The sequence below is a fragment of the Narcine bancroftii genome, chromosome 1, assembly GCF_036971445.1.
Source record: "Narcine bancroftii isolate sNarBan1 chromosome 1, sNarBan1.hap1, whole genome shotgun sequence".
Taxonomy (NCBI): Eukaryota; Metazoa; Chordata; class Chondrichthyes; order Torpediniformes; family Narcinidae; genus Narcine; species Narcine bancroftii.
Window position 1 is genome coordinate 25,225,358 of NC_091469.1, and position 20,711 is coordinate 25,246,068.

At 50.3% G+C, this 20,711-nt stretch overlaps 1 protein-coding gene across 6 annotated transcripts in view; it reads right to left on the reverse strand.

Annotated features, from left to right (window-relative positions):
- Positions 1–20,711, reverse strand: part of cemip2 (cell migration inducing hyaluronidase 2) — a 124,111-nt gene that overhangs the window by 64,928 nt on the left and 38,472 nt on the right. For 5 of the 6 annotated variants that reach the window (XR_011352611.1, XM_069922699.1, XM_069922683.1 and 2 more), the window contains exons 3-5: positions 17,019–17,159; positions 15,380–15,938; positions 3,908–4,077 (exon numbers count right to left, since the gene is read on the reverse strand). Coding sequence is in view for 4 of the 6 variants with exons in the window: in XM_069922699.1 (XP_069778800.1) it covers positions 3,908–4,077; positions 15,380–15,938; positions 17,019–17,159 (870 nt within the window). In the remaining 2 variants the exon portion in view is untranslated. Of the gene's footprint in view, positions 1–3,907; positions 4,078–15,379; positions 15,939–17,018; positions 17,160–20,711 lie in introns of those variants that run through there. The other variant, XM_069922700.1, reaches the window with a different exon arrangement.

Consider the following 20,711-nt stretch of genomic DNA (forward strand, 5'->3'; position numbering starts at 1 on the left):
ATGTCAAAATTGAGTCCACGTTCACTTCAGCTGGCAGCTCATTCCACACTCATTCCTCTGAGTGGTTGTTCCCCCTCATGGTCCCTTTAAACATCTCACCTTTCATCCTTAACCCATGCCCTCTCATCCTCATCTCAGCCAACCTGCCTTCATTTTCCCAATCTATACCCCTCATAATTTTGTATACTTCTATCAAATCTCACCTCATCTCTGACGATACCGAAAATAAAGTCCAACCTGCAACACTGTAAATACACAACTTTAAAATTGTTTCGTGACAGAATTATGCTCTGGATCCCTCCTTTTCAACACATTCTCCTATCCCATCCCTTCCTCATGTTTATCCATCTTCCCCTTAAATCTATCTCCATCACCTCTTCCTGTGTTAAACACTTACACATTCTTGTTACTGGCAGGATAGAGACCTTTCTCCTGGTTTGACCTCTTGTTTCACAATCAATTCCCTTATATTTATGGTCTCCCGGCCTTGGACTTTACATCATTAAAAACAAATTTGCCTTTTCTTCATGTCTTTCATAAGCTCAGGACTTTGAAGGGTTTACAATCAATGAAGTACCTTCTTTCAAGTCTAGCAAGTTAAAATACAAAAACCAGTAACAACACTTTTATCACAGTCAGCTTCCATAAACCAGCAGGTGATAACAATCAGATAACCAGTGGCAGTTAACAACAAGATCTGCCGATGCTGGGCTCGAGTGCAATACACAGAGTGCTGAAGAAACTTGAATGTTGTGTGACCGGCTGAGGTTCCCCAACACTTTTGTGTATTGTGGATAATCAGATGGTTTTTGTTATAAGCAGAGGCTAGGGAGATATAAAGTTATTGGGAGATACAGCACTGCAACTGGCACTTCAAGCCTACATCAACCACCCTTCCTATATTAATCCCGATTTATTCTCCCCAACTTCCTCCAATTTTACCACTCTGCTACGCAGAGTCAGCGCCAGAGCAAATCTAATGGGGGGGCATTAGGGCATCTGCGGGGGGTGTGGGAGGAGGCACAAACTGCCATTCGTGTGGCAGTTTCATGTACCGTTCTTGTTCAGGTGGGGTCACAATAACTCACTTTGGGCGACATGGCCCGAGGATTTCCCCTCCCCACCCCATGATGCCGGCCCTGCTGCTATGCACTGGGGGGAATTTACACTCTTCCTGGTTTATTCTCCTCATAGTCTCAACAACTTCCTCCAGATTCTACCACTGGGGCAATTTACAGTGGCCAATTATCCCACCAAACCACACATTGTTTGGGATGTGGAAGGAAACCAGATCTCCTGGGAGAAGCCCACATGTCACAGGGAGAAACTGCAAACTCCACAGTGGAGGTAGCAGAAGTCCAGGTTGAACTCAGGTTGCTGCTTGGTGCAACAGCTAATTAGCTGTTGTAAATTGCCTGAAGGGCATAGAAACTGGAGGAAATTGTTGAAAATGTGGGAGAATAATGTAGGATTATTATAAATGGGTGGTTAACAATTGGCATGAATTTGGTAGGCTGAACGATGTTTCCATGCTGAGTGACAGTAGTGAGGGAGCCCGCTGCATCAGGGTGCTGTGTTCAGGCACTAAACCAAAGCCATGTCAGGCGTCTGAGTGAATAAGAGTTCAAACAGAACAAGAAAAATTCTCTCCCCATGGTCAACCCAAGTCAATCCCCGTGTGACAAAAGTCCTGTGATCTGGTTACGACAACTTCACTGTCAGAGAGTGAACAATTGGCTGTTGCATCTCCTACCGTATGGAAAGGATGTGGAGGCTTTAGAGAGGGTGCACAGGAGACTTACCAGGATGTGGCCTGGATTGAAGAATGTTTCTTATAAGTAAAGGTTGAACAAACAATGGCTTTTCTCTTTGGAGCAATGAAAGATAAGAAGTGACTCAATAGAGATGTACCAGAGGCATAGAACAAGTGGACAGCTTGAACCTTTTATCCCAGGACAGGAATAATCAATATCTGTTTAAGGTGAATGGAGGAAAGTTTAGGGGAGATGTCAGAGGCAAGCTTTAGTTTTAAAATCACAGAATGGTGGGTGCCTGGAACGCATTGCCGGGGATGGCAGTAAAGACCTGTACAATAGGGACACTTAAAAGTCTCTTAGATAGACAAATGAATGTAAGAAAAATAGAAAGTTATGTGTGTGTGAGGTAGAGAAGGATTAGATTCTTGTGGAGTAGGCTTACATAGGTCAGCACAACATCAAGGGCCTTCTCTTAAAGAGTTTATCACATGCAGTGAAGCACTTTGAGCCACTCTCCTGACAGAGTGAAAGTTGCTCCAGAAATCTATGTCATCATCCTTTGGAGTCAGCCTGTGCTTCCAGGGACATCAGAGAACATGCTGGTCACAGTTGTAATGAAGCTTCGATGGGATTGTACCTCTGCTGAGTTCTGAATGTCAAGACCACCTGTGTCACCACTTTCTGGGAGCTGTGTCTTTGAGTCCTGGATCCTCCTATCCTGTGGTACTACCCAGGGCCATTTGCTGTGTGAGCCCTTCTCTGGAAAACTTCCTACCTGTACGAGCTGATTCCATCTGCTGCCCCTTTGCCCACGTTCACAGTTGGTCTGGACCTTGTGGCTTCTAAAGACCTTCTGCACTGTCTACTACACTACCAACTTTGTGGTCATCTTCAAACCTCACCGATCACCCCATCTCTAGAGCAAGGCAGTTGCGGTTATGGTCAAGTCAGGAGGCCATGGCTCCCAGTGACTAACTAGGGAAGGAAACAGTGAGGAGTGGATGAGAGACATAGCTCTCAGTGAGTCTATTCAGGAAGGATGGTGAGGAGTGGTCAGAAGACGTGACTCTCGGTGTCTACACAGGAAGGCTGGGGGAGGGACCACAGTAAGGGAGGTGTGGGTCCTAGTGAGTCTGCTCAAGGAGAATGGGGAAAGGACCACAGCAAGGAGTGGTTGGGAGGTGTGGCTCTCAGTGAGACTACAAAGGAAGGGTGGGGGAGAGGGGGCTGGGAGATCATGGCTGCCAGCAAGTTTACCTAGGGAGAATGTGGGCACCAGATCACAGAGACTCTGCTTTCTATCAAATGGCATACAAAAAGAGAGTTTTTCCACAGTATCTCAGGACCCGTGATAACGATAAATAAATCCAAACCTCACAGGTCTGCACAAGTGGCACTCCTTCTGCCACCACTCCCTACATCTTCCACAAGAACAGGTTTGTAACAATTGGGATCAAAGACATCAAAGCTTTCTGACCACTCCTCACCATGGCCCTCTCCCACCCTCCCTGAATCGACTCACTGAGAGCCATGTCTCTCGTCCCCTCCCCAGTTAAGAGTCACCGGGAGCCATGGGCTCCTGACTTGACCAAGTGGGCACAAGAAGGCAACTCCCTTACCATTCAGACATGTCAGAGACCTCTGACCCGCCACCGCTGGTGGAGGGGTTGCATCCTGCAACTTCCTGTACCATGGGAATGCACAGGGAGCAGCAGTTCAAGATGATGGCTCCTTCCATTAGATAGCAAAAGGGGAGCACAGTTAGTGCAACGCTCTGACAGTGCCAGTAACTCTGGTTCAAATCCGTTGCTGTCTACAAGATCTCCCTGTGATCGTGTGGTTTTCCTCTGGCTGCTCCGGTTTCATCCCATGCTCCAAAGACTTAGAGTTAGAAGGTTAATTTGTCACATAGGTGCAATTGGGCAGTGAGGGCTTGTGCTGTATCTCTAAATTTTAAAAAAATCATGCCTGGTCCAACAAATGTCCACAATCAGTTTTATTTTTAAAGATCCAACAATCCACCTTGGAATTTCTTTTTAATGGAGAGAAGAATGGAAATAAGAAAATAAAATTCCAACAAAACAGTAAATCATACACTATTTAAATGCACAGATCTTGAGGAAAGGACTAAGTGATCACATTTTGGGCACCTTTCTTCCACTGACTGGACGCAGACACAGCAAACTTCACTCCATCCACCGTCACAAACTCCTGCCAGGCTCTGGCTTTGCCCCCTGTATCATGGTTCTCATAGTCTCTCACGGATTCGCCACAAGATGCATTGCCAGCACCAATCACACCCACAAGAGCCCATGCTTGTCTGTTCAAGAAAGAAAAAAAAACACAAAAGGAGTCATCTGTTCAAATTACTAGGAAGCAGCCGTTTCTGAACATCTGCCGAACAGAACAAGGAAATTAAAATTTGCCATTGAGCAAGCAGCTCAGTATGCAGTGCCCAAGGACAGTTGCACTGTTAGAGATGCTCTCTTTGTCCAGTCCCATCTGCTTTTGTTAAGGTCAAAGAAGGGAAGTGGAGTTTTGAGTGAGGCCTTCCAGGCATCATTTATCCCTTCATCAAAAACACACTCAAATAACAAGCAGATGGCTTGGTCGCTATCTCATCGCTGTTTTCGAGAGAGGTTATTATGCAGAAACTGACTAGCGTACGTTTTTCACATTTCAACTGTGAACACTCCTCAAAACATACTTCTTGTTCGATAGAAAACGTGGCAGTTTTAGGTGGTGAAAGGCATTATGGAAATGAAGCTCTCTCTACTGGCAGTTGCCTTGTTAATTGCATTAACCAAAACCTTGAAGGTGACAGTAAATGGATATATATCGAACCAATTTAAATTAAGAAGGTCAATTATGCAGGGATGTCCATTATCTCCCTCACTGTTCGCTTTAGCTATAGAACCCTTGCAGAACTGATAAGAACAGAAAATAAAATAAAAGGGATAAAAATAAAAGAGAAGGAATATAAAATCAGTCATAGTATACTTAACAGAACCAGAATTATCAATAAAAGAATTACATAAGAAATTGAAGGAATATGGAGAAATATCGGGGTACAAGATCAATGCAAATAAAAGTGAAGCAATGCCAATGAATAATGCGGATTTCACAAAGTTTAAGAAAGAATCACCATTTAAATGGCAAGCACAAGCAATCCGATACCTAGGTATTAGACTAGATAATAATCTAGGCCATCTACACAAATTAAATTATCAGCCCAGCCGTTAATTGATAGGAAGGGTAAATTGCATTAAAATGAATATCTTCCCAAGGATACAATACCTATTTCAATCGTTACCAATTCCCTTAACAGAGAAATTCTTCAATGAGCTAAAGAAAATAATAAGGAAATTCTTATGGAAAGGTGGGGGGGGGGGGGGGGGGAGGGGCAACCGAGGATAGTGCTAGATAAATTAACAGAATGGTACAAACAAGGGGGCTTATAGCTACCAAACTTTAAGAATTATTATAGAGCAGCACAATTAAGATATCTATCAGATTTTTATCAAAGGAAAAACCAGATTGGACCAATCTGCTGATAAAATAGGGGAGAAGGTACCAGAACATTAAATTTATAAGTGGGATGAAAAGCTGGTGCAACATAGGAATTCACCAGTACTGCACCATCTGCTCAACATTTGGAAGAAGATTCACGTAGAAAGGAAAAAAAAAATTACCAACTACCAAAATTATTATTGATGCAAAATCAACTAATTCCTTTCACAATAGATAACCTTTCTTTTAAAGAATGGGAGAGGAAAGGGATCAAAAGAATAGAAAATTGTTTTTTGGAAAATAATTTATTGTCTTTTGAACAAATGAAGTACAAATATGGTGTAACTCATGGTACAATGTTTGCATACCACCAATTGAAAACCTACTTAAAGGACAAATTGGGAAGCAGGCTGAGGTTACCAGAAGGAAGCAGCTTTGAATATGTGATTACAGACACAATGATAATTAAAAGATTTATTACAAACATGTACATCAAGCTGCAAGAAAAAGAGAACAATGAAATAAGCTGTAAACCCAAACAAAAGTGGGAACAAGATCTAAACATAAAGATAAAAAATGAAAAATGGGAAAAGTTATGCTCCGGAACTATGAGAAATACAATAAACACGAGGTTACGCATGATACAATATAATTGGTTACACAGGCTATATATCACGCCCCAAAAGTTACATAAATGGGACCCAACAGTATCAGATAGATGTTTTCGCTGTAAGAAGGAAACGAGAACAACAGTACATGCAATTTGGGCATGTGAGAAAGTGGAAAAGTTTTGGGAAGATCTAAATCAGGTATTAAATAAAATCACAAAAAGCAAAATACCAAAAAATCCAGAGATCTTTCTTCTAATAATATAAGAAGTAAAGAATTAGGCCTTGAACTGGACGAAGCGCAAAATAGATTTATCATGATAGCCTTAGCTATAGCAAAAAAATGTATAATGTCAACCTGGAAATCAGAAGAGAGCCTGAAAGTACAGCAATGGTACATAGAAATGAATAAATGTATTCCATTGGAAAAAATGACATATAATTTTTAAAATAAAGTCACAGTATTCGAACAAATTTGGGAACCGTACATGGAACACAACAGAGAGGGCTTACCGCGGACCTCCACCCCCTAAAATGATAGAATGAGAAGACGACTAAATGACCTGATCCAGTGTGTAAAAGTAGATGACACAATTTTCTTGTTTATTTTCATTGTGTGATGACATTGTTTAATGGGTTTATTGTATTGTATATGTTGAACATTTAGTGGGTAGGGAGGGGGTGGGAAGGAGGGAGGGAAGGGAGGGGGGAAAAGGGGAGAAAATGACACTGTGTATATTCAAGAGGGAAATAAATGTTTGTGTGCATTTTGGTTAATATGGCTCACAGTGTGAAAAATATTTTTTTTAAAAAAAAACACCAAAACCTCAATGGGTTTAAGCCTTAACTGCTGTTTCAGTACCCTCTTAAAGGCCAGTCCACCCTCACTGCAGGACAGAGAAGATCAGATGTAACGTGATGCTAATAAAAAGGCCCCTCACCAGATGTCTAAACAGTAGATGCTGTAATTGTGAAAAAAAATTATCCAATTATTTTTTTTAAATCTGGGGACACAAGGAGGACTGCACTTGATGAAACCTGGACCTAAAAACAATCTGCTGGGTGAACTCAGCAGGTCAAGCAACCTCAGTGGGATAGAAAGAGTTAATGTTTCGAGTCACATCCCTTCATCAGACCCTAAACATTGTCTATTCTTTTTGTAATATTTTATTTATCAATTTAAATATATTTAACAATCAACAACTATACAATACAAAATGTCAAGAAAACCCATCCCTCCACCCCCCCATACAAGTCCAATTAAGCAAGAAAAAACTGAAGAAACAGAAAAATCTCATCTTCAGTACGTACTGTAAAACACAGAGACATGATGGTATCGGAATGTTAAAATCTTCAGAGGACTGCTGGTTAGTCAGTAGTGATTGTAACCCTATGGTGGCGCCAGTGAGGTACCTATAAGTTTTAAATAAAGCTGCCAGATTTTTAGAAAGGTCTCATATTCCCTCCTAAGATTGTAGGTAATATTTTCAAGTGGAATGCAGCTGTTCATTTCAGAAGACCACCTATCCGTGAGTAGAAGGAAGTCAGACTTCCATGTTACTGTTATATATTTCCCGGCCACACACAAGGCAATTTCTGTGAACTTAATTTGGAATTTAATAAGCAATATACCAACACTTGTAAAGCTCCCCAGAAGACAAAGCTCTGAGTCTACTGGGAAGGTGACTCCCGTGATCTTAGTTCGGATATCACAAAGGTCATACCAGAAGACAAGAGGAGTTTAAGAAGGAATCAACCTCTGTATCACACCTAATTTCTGTGGGGTGAGGTACAGCTGATAATAGCTAACAAATGTTCCAGACTTAGATCTGACCAGAGTTGTTCTTCAATTGTTATGTCTAAATCTGACTCCCATCTCATTCTAGATTTGTGCAAACCTGGCTTTAATTCATCAATTTTTTAAAAATCTAGAAATAAATTTATATACACTTCCTTCATGGAGTAGTTTCTCCATTTCAGTGAGTAACATCATCTATTTTTCTACCATAGACTCTGCTCGACCCACTTGAGTCCCTCCAGCAGATTTTTTTAAAATTTAGAGCAAAAATCAAACACTGAAAGTGCATATATTAAAGCATTTGAGGAAAGGTTTAATTATATCTTTCTAAAGATATTCAGAGGATAATTCATGCCTTTGTATAAAGAAGATCACAGCACGGGCAGTGTGATGTATGTTGTTGGAACTGAGAGCTTAGACGTGCCAAGGAAGACTTGATAAACACAAGTGTGTGTAGCTACTAAAATTGTTTGTCCTGGAGTAGGGTCTCGACCCAAAATGTCGACAATCCCTTTGCCTCCACAGCAGGTCAGACAGCATCAGAGTTTTTGCTCCTCTTCAAGCTGTGCCCTTTTCTCCAGAAATGGAAGATAGAGGGGTGGAATGGGGAGGGTGGGGGGGGGGGGGGAGAAAGCGTTTAAAAATTATTTTAAAAGTCTGAAGAGCAGATATGTAGCTGTTCCCATCGTAGGGAAGACGAGAACTACAAGCTACAAATATCAGAGAGATGGCAATAAATTCAAAGCAGAATTTATGTTAAAACTTCTTTACCTTGCGCGCTGTGGGATGTGGAGCTTGCTCCCATGGGGAGCAGTCGATATAAATAGCAGTGATGGAAGTCAAAGGAAAGCTGGATAAACAGGAATGAGCAAGGAATAGAAGGGTGAGATGAAGAGGGGCAAAGCGAAACCTCTGTGCAATGGAAACATTATGTGCAGACTAGCCTGTTTGCAGGCTGCAAAAGGTACGTTATTCATCAGTTAACCACTTGATGGCATTCCAGAGTTAGTTTCTTCAATTCCTGTTTCATGACAAGTTGCATGCAAGAATGTGGAGTAATGTACTCATCCTAATGTACTCATCCTAAAGATTTAAATGGTGAAGATAGAAGTCAATGGAATAAACCACCAGGCAACGAAAGGAGAGCAAACTGTAAACAGGTTCTCCGCACTGTGTAATTTGGCACCTTCACAGTCAAACCATCTCAATATTATTTTAGAAGTAGACTCAAGCTGGCACTAAGACCAGACACTGCACACTGCTCCTTTAACATTCACTTCCCCTGAATCTACACAGCCAGGCCAAATAGCTGTGGAGCAGTGTCTTGCAACTATTCCTCAGTCATTACACCACTCTTCCCAGCATTCCAATTAGAAATCCAAAATGCTCCAAGACGAGCACATAATATTAGGGGGAGACCATTCAGCCCATTGAGGTCATTGCAGGCTTTTGTTTCCAATATTCCTCTTCAAATTGTACAGGATTGAAAGTCACTGGCACAAAAAGTATGGTTCCAAGAAGACTGAGGAGATTTTGCATGTCGTTGAATACTCTTACGAATTTCTACAGGTACACTGAGGCAAGTTCACTGACTGGCTGCATCACAGCCTGGTTTGGAAACTCAAGTGCACAGAAATGCAGAAAGCTGCAGAGACCAGCAAACCTATCCAAGACAATCATGGGCTCCAAACTCCAAACCACTGAAGGGCGATGCAGTTGGTGTAGTGGTCACCAGCGATTAGGGCCTGGTTCAAATCCTGCGCTGTCTGTAAGGAGTTTATACATTTTCCCCATGTCTGCGTGGGTTTTCCCTGGGTTCTCCGGTTTCCTGCCACTGTTTGAAATGTACTGGTGTGTAGGTTAATTGGGTGTATATTGAGCGGCACAGACCCGTGGGACAAAATGTTTTAAATTCATCCGAAATGCTGCCTCAAGAAGGCAGCCAACATTATAAAGGAGCCCAGCACCCTGGTCATAACCTCTTCTTACTGCTATCTTTAGGCAGAAGGTACAGAACCCTGAAGTCCAGCACCTCTAAGTTCAAGAACAGTTTCCCCCCCCCCCCCACCCCCCCCACAAACAGCCATCAGGTTCTTGAACCTCCCCAGGATATCTTAACTATAGGACTACCAAAAGATCTGTCTGCACAATTGAAATATCACTTTTTTTGTACCAGCTGCAACGGTGAACATTTATCTATCCTTTTATGTATTATCTTTGTTTTTACTCTTGGCATATTATGTAAATTTAATATATACAATTGTAGTTGGTGTATCTTACATATCTGTGTGGCTGCAAGGAAGAATTTTGGTGCATCTGTACACTGCACTGATCTATATGACAATAAATTTTCACAGTCAAATAGGTTCTTAAGGATCAGCATGGATGTGATGGATGGACCGAAAGCACTTGGAAATGTGGATGACTGCACAGCAGTTGTAAGCATTTATGGCTTCTGACGTCCTCCTTATCCTCCCTTCCTTTTCTTATGAAGTGGTGCCAGAGGGTGGCGGCTCTTTGCCAGTCTTTGAATAGCATGGAAAAGAAAAATTTTCCACTGTATCTTGGAACATGACAATACTAAGTAAACATAAATTAATTAGTTAGCACATTTAAAAATGCCCCAAAATATTAGCCACTGAAGTAATAGAGATAAAAAGTAAGAAGGCAATGTGGCTGTGGAATCGAGGAATAGGGATCCCTGGTGACTGGGAGGGGGTGCCAGCGGCCAAAATTCCCATTCCAAGTTTAAGCAGGAATATCTGAGATGGATCTAAAGCAAAATAACCTGCCTTAGGGGGACACCAGAAAATAGTAGTAGAAGCAGACCACCAGGCCCCACAAGCATTTACCATTACACAATATGATCATGGGTGATCTACCCAAATCCTCTGTCCCAGTACCCTATAGCTGTCAATTCACATTCTCTCCCCAAATCTCAAAGATACATCTACCTTCACTTTAATTACTTGTAATATCTTGAATTTCCCTGTACTTTGATTTTAAATGACTGCTAATTTATCGTTGACCTATCCCACTGGTGAAAATACCTTGACATATACTGTTCTGTGCCCATTTCAGATCTTACACGGTTCAATAAAGTCATTTCTTTTTCTTCAATCTCTAGAGAATACAGACCCAGCCTATTTAGCTTTGAAGTAGGACAATCCTTACATCTCTGGGATTAAACTGGTGTATCCCTTCCCAGTGGCCAAAAAAAAACTACTACAGGTACACGATCCTTTATCTGGACATATAATATCCGTAAAGCTCCAAACTCCAGCAAGTGGGAGCTGGGGGTCAGGGGGGGCAGCCGGGGGTCGGGGGGGGCAGCCGGGGGTCGGGGGGGGCAGCCGGGGGTCGGGGGGGGCAGCCGGGGGTCGGGGGGGGCAGCCGGGGGTCGGGGGGGGCAGCCGGGGGTCGGGGGGGGCAGCCGGGGGTCGGGGGGGGCAGCCGGGGGTCGGGGGGGGCAGCCGGGGGTCGGGGGGGGCAGCCGGGGGTCGGGGGGGGCAGCCGGGGGTCGGGGGGGGCAGCCGGGGGTCGGGGGGGGCAGCCGGGGGTCGGGGGGGGCAGCCGGGGGTCGGGGGGGGCAGCCGGGGGTCGGGGGGGGCAGCCGGGGGTCGGGGGGGGCAGCCGGGGGTCGGGGGGGGCAGCCGGGGGTCGGGGGGGGCAGCCGGGGGTCGGGGGGGGCAGCCGGGGGTCGGGGGGGGCAGCCGGGGGTCGGGGGGGGCAGCCGGGGGTCGGGGGGGGCAGCCGGGGGTCGGGGGGGGCAGCCGGGGGTCGGGGGGGGCAGCCGGGGGTCGGGGGGGGCAGCCGGGGGTCGGGGGGGGCAGCCGGGGGTCGGGGGGGGCAGCCGGGGGTCGGGGGGGGCAGCCGGGGGTCGGGGGGGGCAGCCGGGGGTCGGGGGGGGCAGCCGGGGGTCGGGGGGGGCAGCCGGGGGTCGGGGGGGGCAGCCGGGGGTCGGGGGGCGCAGCCGGGGGTCGGGGGGCGCAGCCGGGGGTCGGGGGGCGCAGCCGGGGGTCGGGGGGCGCAGCCGGGGGTCGGGGGGCGCAGCCGGGGGTCGGGGGGCGCAGCCGGGGGTCGGGGGGCGCAGCCGGGGGTCGGGGGGCGCAGCCGGGGGTCGGGGGGCGCAGCCGGGGGTCGGGGGGCGCAGCCGGGGGTCGGGGGGCGCAGCCGGGGGTCGGGGGGCGCAGCCGGGGGTCGGGGGGCGCAGCCGGGGGTCGGGGGGCGCAGCCGGGGGTCGGGGGGCGCAGCCGGGGGTCGGGGGGCGCAGCCGGGGGTCGGGGGGCGCAGCCGGGGGTCGGGGGGCGCAGCCGGGGGTCGGGGGGCGCAGCCGGGGGTCGGGGGGCGCAGCCGGGGGTCGGGGGGCGCAGCCGGGGGTCGGGGGGCGCAGCCGGGGGTCGGGGGGCGCAGCCGGGGGTCGGGGGGCGCAGCCGGGGGTCGGGGGGCGCAGCCGGGGGTCGGGGGGCGCAGCCGGGGGTCGGGGGGCGCAGCCGGGGGTCGGGGGGCGCAGCCGGGGGTCGGGGGGCGCAGCCGGGGGTCGGGGGGCGCAGCCGGGGGTCGGGGGGCGCAGCCGGGGGTCGGGGGGCGCAGCCGGGGGTCGGGGGGCGCAGCCGGGGGTCGGGGGGCGCAGCCGGGGGTCGGGGGGCGCAGCCGGGGGTCGGGGGGCGCAGCCGGGGGTCGGGGGGCGCAGCCGGGGGTCGGGGGGCGCAGCCGGGGGTCGGGGGGCGCAGCCGGGGGTCGGGGGGCGCAGCCGGGGGTCGGGGGGCGCAGCCGGGGGTCGGGGGGCGCAGCCGGGGGTCGGGGGGCGCAGCCGGGGGTCGGGGGGCGCAGCCGGGGGTCGGGGGGCGCAGCCGGGGGTCGGGGGGCGCAGCCGGGGGTCGGGGGCGCAGCCGGGGGTCGGGGGGCGCAGCCGGGGGTCGGGGGGCGCAGCCGGGGGTCGGGGGGCGCAGCCGGGGGTCGGGGGGCGCAGCCGGGGGTCGGGGGGCGCAGCCGGGGGTCGGGGGGCGCAGCCGGGGGTCGGGGGGCGCAGCCGGGGGTCGGGGGGCGCAGCCGGGGGTCGGGGGGCGCAGCCGGGGGTCGGGGGGCGCAGCCGGGGGTCGGGGGGCGCAGCCGGGGGTCGGGGGGCGCAGCCGGGGGTCGGGGGGCGCAGCCGGGGGTCGGGGGGCGCAGCCGGGGGTCGGGGGGCGCAGCCGGGGGTCGGGGGGCGCAGCCGGGGGTCGGGGGGCGCAGCCGGGGGTCGGGGGGCGCAGCCGGGGGTCGGGGGGCGCAGCCGGGGGTCGGGGGGCGCAGCCGGGGGTCGGGGGGCGCAGCCGGGGGTCGGGGGGCGCAGCCGGGGGTCGGGGGGCGCAGCCGGGGGTGGGGGGGCGCAGCCGGGGGTGGGGGGGCGCAGCCGGGGGTGGGGGGGCGCAGCCGGGGGTGGGGGGGCGCAGCCGGGGGTGGGGGGGCGCAGCCGGGGGTGGGGGGGCGCAGCCGGGGGTGGGGGGGCGCAGCCGGGGGTGGGGGGGCGCAGCCGGGGGTGGGGGGGCGCAGCCGGGGGTGGGGGGGCGCAGCCGGGGGTGGGGGGGCGCAGCCGGGGGTGGGGGGGCGCAGCCGGGGGTGGGGGGGCGCAGCCGGGGGTGGGGGGGCGCAGCCGGGGGTGGGGGGGCGCAGCCGGGGGTGGGGGGGCGCAGCCGGGGGTGGGGGGGCGCAGCCGGGGGTGGGGGGGCGCAGCCGGGGGTGGGGGGGCGCAGCCGGGGGTGGGGGGGCGCAGCCGGGGGTGGGGGGGCGCAGCCGGGGGTGGGGGGGCGCAGCCGGGGGTGGGGGGGCGCAGCCGGGGGTGGGGGGGCGCAGCCGGGGGTGGGGGGGCGCAGCCGGGGGTGGGGGGGCGCAGCCGGGGGTGGGGGGGCGCAGCCGGGGGTCGGGGGGCGCAGCCGGGGGTGGGGGGGCGCAGCCGGGGGTCGGGGGGCGCAGCCGGGGGGCGCAGCCGGGGGTCGGGGGGCGCAGCCGGGGGTCGGGGGGCGCAGCCGGGGGTCGGGGGGCGCAGCCGGGGGTCGGGGGGCGCAGCCGGGGGTCGGGGGGCGCAGCCGGGGGTCGGGGGGCGCAGCCGGGGGTCGGGGGGCGCAGCCGGGGGTCGGGGGGCGCAGCCGGGGGTCGGGGGGCGCAGCCGGGGTCGGGTGGCGCAGCCGGGGTCGGGGGGCGCAGCCGGGGGTCGGGGGGCGCAGCCGGGGTCGGGGGGAGGCAGCCGGGGTCGGGGGGAGGCAGCCGGGGTCGGGGGGAGGCAGCCGGGGTCGGGGGGAGGCAGCCGGGGTCGGGGGGAGGCAGCCGGGGTCGGGGGGAGGCAGCCGGGGTCGGGGGGAGGCAGCCGGGGTCGGGGGGAGGCAGCCGGGGTCGGGGGGAGGCAGCCGGGGTCGGGGGGAGGCAGCCGGGGTCGGGGGGAGGCAGCCGGGGTCGGGGGGAGGCAGCCGGGGTCGGGGGGAGGCAGCCGGGGTCGGGGGGAGGCAGCCGGGGTCGGGGGGAGGCAGCCGGGGTCGGGGGGAGGCAGCCGGGGTCGGGGGGAGGCAGCCGGGGTCGGGGGGAGGCAGCCGGGGTCGGGGGGAGGCAGCCGGGGTCGGGGGGAGGCAGCCGGGGTCGGGGGGAGGCAGCCGGGGTCGGGGGGAGGCAGCCGGGGTCGGGGGGAGGCAGCCGGGGTCGGGGGGAGGCAGCCGGGGTCGGGGGGAGGCAGCCGGGGTCGGGGGGAGGCAGCCGGGGTCGGGGGGAGGCAGCTGGGGGAGTCTGCCGGGCAACTGGAAGGGAGGTGGGGGTGGATAGACAGCACAATTCGGGTGGGCTTTCCCAAATCCGAAAAAATCAGAAATTCAGAACACATGGTCCCCCAAGGGTTCCGGATAAAGGATCATGCACCTGTATTAGCTTTCTTGGGTGAGGAAATCAAAACTTCACTGTATTCCAGGTGCGGTCTCACCAGCTTTTGCTGCACCGTTGTAATAATACTCTATTCCTAAATCTGAATCCTTGGCAACAAAGACCAATAATCTATTTGCCCTCAGAACTTCTTTCTCTACTTGCCGGCTAATTTTCTTTGCTACTAGTGCACGAGAAGACCAAAATCTCTCTATTCTTCACTCCTTTGCAGTATTTTTTCCAATGTGAGGAGAAAATTAGATAAAGCATTAGAAATTAAACCATGTTCCATTTTTCTTAACGATGGAACCTATTTTGGCCCATCAAGTCTATGCTGGTTCACAAAGCCATCCCATTCCCCCCAGTTAATTCTCGCCCTATCATCAATTCTCCCCACATTCTACCACTCAGCTATGCACCAAACAAAATTTACAGTGGCCACTTAAGTGGCAGGTCTGCACATCCCGGGGATGTGGGAGGGAAGCAGAGGAGAACCATGCAGCCACAGGCAAAGTGTGGAAACCCCACACAGATAATATTGGAAGTCTGCATTGAACCCAGAGCCCTGCATCTGTAAAGTAGCTTTTCTATTACCAGGATTCTAAAAAAGTTAATTAATTGTGATTACACCTTGAATGCAAATTCCTCAAACTGTCCTTAATGTGTGATTTGCAAGAAAGAGTAATTCAACCACATTTCCAGAAGACATAGGAGCAGAAACAGGCCATTACGCCCATCAAGTCTGCCCTGCCATTCAATTGAACTGATCCATTCTCCCACATAACCTTTGATGTCCTGGCTAATCAAGAACCTATTTATCTCACCTGTAACTCAAATGCTGTACGTGTCTACTACCAAGCAGATCCTGAATGGTTTTCTTGGTATGCTGAAGGAGGTTTTTGGCAGCAGAGTCTCTCACAGCAATGGCAATTATTCGGCCGGGGTCTTGAGTCCGCAGCAGATTTTCAAGCCGTCTGCTTTCGTTGGCAAACTGGTGTGTGTCGAACCGGTCTGCCTGCAGCACCTGCCCAGTGTCCTGATCGATCACACGTACGTTCAGCCCTCGGGTGGCTGGCATCTCAGCATATGACCCGAACTCTAGACCGGAAGGTGGCAAGCTCTTGGCCAGCAGTGTCCAGGATGTCTTGGCAACTCCATGGAGCTCCAATGAGCCCCCAGAATCCACCCCAATGAACTTCCTGCCGAAGCCAGGCACTTCTTCTCCTTCATTAGATCGGCCACGCAGAGTGATGGTGGCTCGAGATTTATAGGGGCACTTCTCAGCACCGATGTGAAGCATGCCCCCGTCCTTCAGCAGAATGTAGTTGCACTTTAGGGAGATGTTTTTGGAACCATCAGCACTATCGGAAAAGACCAACACTCCTGTGCAATGACACAAAAAGAGACAGTCCCCTCAGACTGCTGAAAATCAAAAGGTGTTTGAGCCAGAGGGATTACAGTTCCATTGGCTCAGAGGTCAAGAGAAAGGACAGGGAAGAGTGTCACTTGCCCTGGAGGAAGAGAGGAACAGGAGATTATTCACCCTCAAGTTTGTTCCACTGTTCCATTAGATGGCAGCCGAGTTAAAAGTCACTCCACATATCCCTGGTTTAACAAACATGCCTCAAATTTCAAATTTAGGTTTTTATGTTGGTCCACGACATTTTTAGCAGTCAAGGGCAAGTGAACCAGTCCCAATTTACACCTCCTGACCACCCCAGTGATCTGCCCCACTCCAACTTTAAGGTTACACCTTTTGTTGTGCATTACCCACCTATCTCTCCCTCTTCTTTAACAATGTCCATTAACAACTCCACAGGAGCATCATTTAATCTTCTGCACCAAGTAGTTTAGATCACACCATCATGATGTGAATATTTTTCATTTAAAATCTAGCATCAGGTAATGGTGTGAATTTCTAAATGCCTGGTTTGGTGACTTTAAGAAAAAGATTACTAAATGTATGCCAGCTGTATTTTACTTCCAGAAAACATTTTTTTTTTTGGATCCTGCTAGCTTTTTATTTCATGATTTAATGTCATGGCAATGTGGTGGAATTTAAACTCTGATCTTCAGGTCATTAGTACAGGCCTTGAAATTATTTCCCCCTCTACTTAATCACCTTGTTGCTGTAACCAGGGAAATGTCTGCCTGCTTGGTGCAGATTGCATCTCTGTGCGGAGTACAGAGTGGAGGAGCAGCGAGATACATGGGGGAAGGTGGGGGGTGGGGGGAAGAATAGCAAATGTTAACTAAAGAGGTAGTTGAAATATTTTAAAGACTAAAGTTGGGGGAATAGGAAGGGGCTGTATTGCAGGAGGTAGAAGATAGCTCAGGGGAGAGACTGTTGTTGCTCCATCAGTGCCCACCCACCTCTGAATCAGAAGGCTGTTTATTCAAGCCCCACTCCAGAGAACGGATTACAAAAATTTAGGCCTACACTTAATGAGTTTGCCACCTCACCTCCATCCTGAATGATAATGGAATGGACAGTAGCTGATGAAACCAGTCGTAGCCTATGGCCCTTCCCGATGATGACTTTCTTCTGGTCATTGTGACCTGGATTCCAGTTTGTAAATCCCAGCTGGTGATCAGGACAGTTCTCTGAAATATTGCAACAAATTATCCACATCAGTCACTAAACACATTCTCTGCCTAAATCAGGGGTCTCCAAAGTGGTCGATATCGACCCATGGGGATCGATAGGGGGTTGATATATGGCGGCGCGGGGGGGTGGGGGGTGGTTGATTGAACTTTTGTGGTCGAAAGCAGGGGCGTGTCTATGGAAAATAGACACCCCTGTGGCAGGGGTGGCCAACCTCTTACGAGAACTGGCCTTGGTAGCCACCATGTTGTATTTGGCTTTGGCCTCTTAATAAGTAGAGAGCGAAGGACTGATAGAGTGGAGAAGAAGGAGGTACATGTCCAACACCACCACCCCCCACCACTGCCAATCACCCCAAAGATTTCATGCCTTGGAGCCAGGGGTCGGTGAGAGCTCAAGGATTCCATGAAGGCGTCAATGGTCTAAAATGATTAGGGACCCCTGCCCTAAATACACCAACAAATCTACAAATTCCATACATGTTTGGAGTGTGGGAGGAAATCAGAGCACCCAAAGGAAACCCATACAGACATGAAGAGATATATAAACTCAGGTCACTGGTGCAGTAATAGTCTTGTGCTAACTGAAATGCTAACCGTGCCAGTAACCTAATGCAACTTTCTCTTAACAAAAGCAGTGGCGAGTTCCTGGGACCAAGTATGTGCTCGGTCATGGGTGGCAACCGTTGTGCTCAAAATGGAATAATTAGCTGGAAAGGAGAAAATTATAGGTCTGTGGGTTAAGTGTCATTCCAAAGAGCTGAAATGCCTCCTTTCCTGCTCTCTGTTTTAACGCCGCTGGAAGGAGCACTGCCAATCACCTTAGCAGGAGGCCATTGTCCCCTATACTAGCCACAACTATACTTACGATCCGCTTATCAGCATACAGCCATGTGCTCATCTAGGAATCAATGCACTCAGACTTATGCATTGAAAGCTTCAAATCCCAATCTCCACTTTTGTACAAAGACCTATCTCAACATCCCAAGAATCCACCACCTTGAAAATTTCCCCCAGTAATTGACATTTTGTCTTATCTATTATTTTCAGCATTCCACCATTGATTCTGAAATATACTGTTTTATTCTTGTTTTTCAACCTCATAATGGCTTCTTTGACTTTCATTGGCAGGTAGCAAAGGTTGGACAGGTATATGGATGAGAAGAAGATGGAGGGTTATGGGCATTGTGCAGGGAGGTGGGACTAGAAAGGGGTGTTTGGTTCGGTGCGGACTAGAAGGGCCTAATGGCCTGTTTCCGTGCTGTAATTGTTATGTTATAATGGATTAATAAACAAGGAGGCTGCTCAGCCCATCAAGCCCATTCCTGCTCGTTCAAACTCTGGATGGTCCCATTCTTCCTTATTCCCTCAGTATATTAATTTTAATTAATTTGAAGATGCTACATAGCAACAGGCCTGTCTAGCTTAGAAGGCCATATTGCCCAAATACACCCATGTGACCGATTAATCTTCTAACCCTGGTCGTCTTTGAAACATGGGAAGAAACTGGAGCAGCAGGTGGACATGGAGAGAATGTACATACTCCTTACAGAGAGCACCGGATTCACCGGGTCGCTAGCTCTGTAATCTGGTTGTGCTAAACAGTACACTAACCCACATCTTGAAATAGATTTCTCATTCCCTTTCAGATGCTCACATTGAATCTGCTTCCAAAAGCAGCAATGCCCAAATTAGGTGATACAAGCTTTACCCCTCATATCTGTTTATTCAGCCAAGTGACCCATGCTTGCTGGGGAGGAGTGTGGGGATGGTGGAGCAGAACCTTGAAATAAATTCACTCTCTCCCACAGGCACAACCTGGACCTTGCTTGGGAAATGGAAAGGAGATAATGTTATTGGAAGAGAAGCATTCTGCCTTACAAACATAGAAACAAGAGAGCAGGAGTAGGCCATTGAGCCATCTGGACCTATCCCACCAAGCAAAATGATCATGACTAACAACTTGTGATGGGACAGAGGGAGGGATGAAGTTAGGTCTGTGGATAAGAAAGGTTTAGAAGGATTGGGCCTACTGCCAGCAAATAGGACCAGCTTGGGAAGGCAACTAGGTAGGCCTAGAGATATTGGGCCTAAAGGCCTGTTTCTGTGCTGTCAAACTCTATGATTCTAAGTGTCTTATCCAAAGGTACACTGTTACACTGTGCAGATGCTAGGCAATCTTACTTGCTGCACACAACATGCAAGATTTTAAAAAGGAAGAGAATAAACAGATACATAATAAATATTCATAGTGGGCCAGTTGTGCAAAAAAAAAAGTGCTGCGTCAGTTGTGCAGACAGATCCAAGGTGGCCCTGGAAATATTTATGGTTTGGGTAGGGCCAGGAGTTCAAGAGCCAGAAAGCTGTGGGAAAAAGAACTGCCCTTGTATGAGAGGAGCAGGCTCAAAGCTTCTGTAACTTCTCACCATATCCTTCATCTCTTTGGCTTTAAGAAACATCTCTTCCCACTTCACAGTGCCCACCATAATGTTTGGACAAAGACACTTTTTTCCTATATTTGCCCCTGTGCTCCACAATTTGAAAATTGTAATCAAACAATTCACATTTGATTAAAGTGCAATTCCAGATTTTATTCAAGGTTATTTGTACACATTTTGTGTTGACCATGTAGAAATTACAGCACTTTTTATACATAGTTCCCCCATTTCAGGGCACCATAATGTTTAGGACATTTGGCTTCACGGGTATTTGTGATTACTCAGGTTGTTTAATTGCTTCATTGGTGCAGGTAACAGAGCTAGGCTTGCTTCTATGCTTTAGATCACCTTTGTAGTCTGTAGTTGCCACTTTTCAAGATGAGGACCAGAGTTATAACATAACAATTACAGCACGGAAACAGGCCATTAGGCCCTTCTAGTCCGCACCGAACCAAACACCCCTTTCTAGTCCCACCTCCCTGCACAATGCCCATAACCCTCCATCTTCTTCTCATCCATAGACCTGTCCAACCTTTGCTACCTGCCAATGAAAGTCAAAGAAGCCATTATGAGGTTGAAAAACAAGAATAAAACAGTAAGGGACATCATCCAAACCTTAGGATGACCAAACTCAACTGTTTGGAATATCATTAAGAAGATTATTGCAAAAGGGACTGAATTTCCAAGGAAGACTCCTGCTGATGACAGTTTCTCACAATAATGAAGAAAAATCCCCAAATGTACAATCTTCAGGAGGAAAGTGTGGATGCGTCAATGACTAATGTCCACAGAAATCCTCATGAACAGAAATACAGGAGTGCAGTGGGGGGGGGGGGGAAACCAGGTTTATACCGTTTGAAGTTTTATCTAGGGACACACATACGTGATATTGTATTTTCAATTTTGTTCTCTTTTCTGCATTGTCCTGCATTTTTATAAAAACCAATAAAATGATTGAAAAAGAAATAAAGTCTACACTGCAGGTTGCTAACTACTAGTTGGCCACAGAAACAGGATGGCCAGATTACAGCCTGCCAAGAAGTATTGAAAGATCCTGCAGAATTCTGGAAAAGGCATTTTGTAGACAGATGAGACCAATATTTACCTGTAGTAA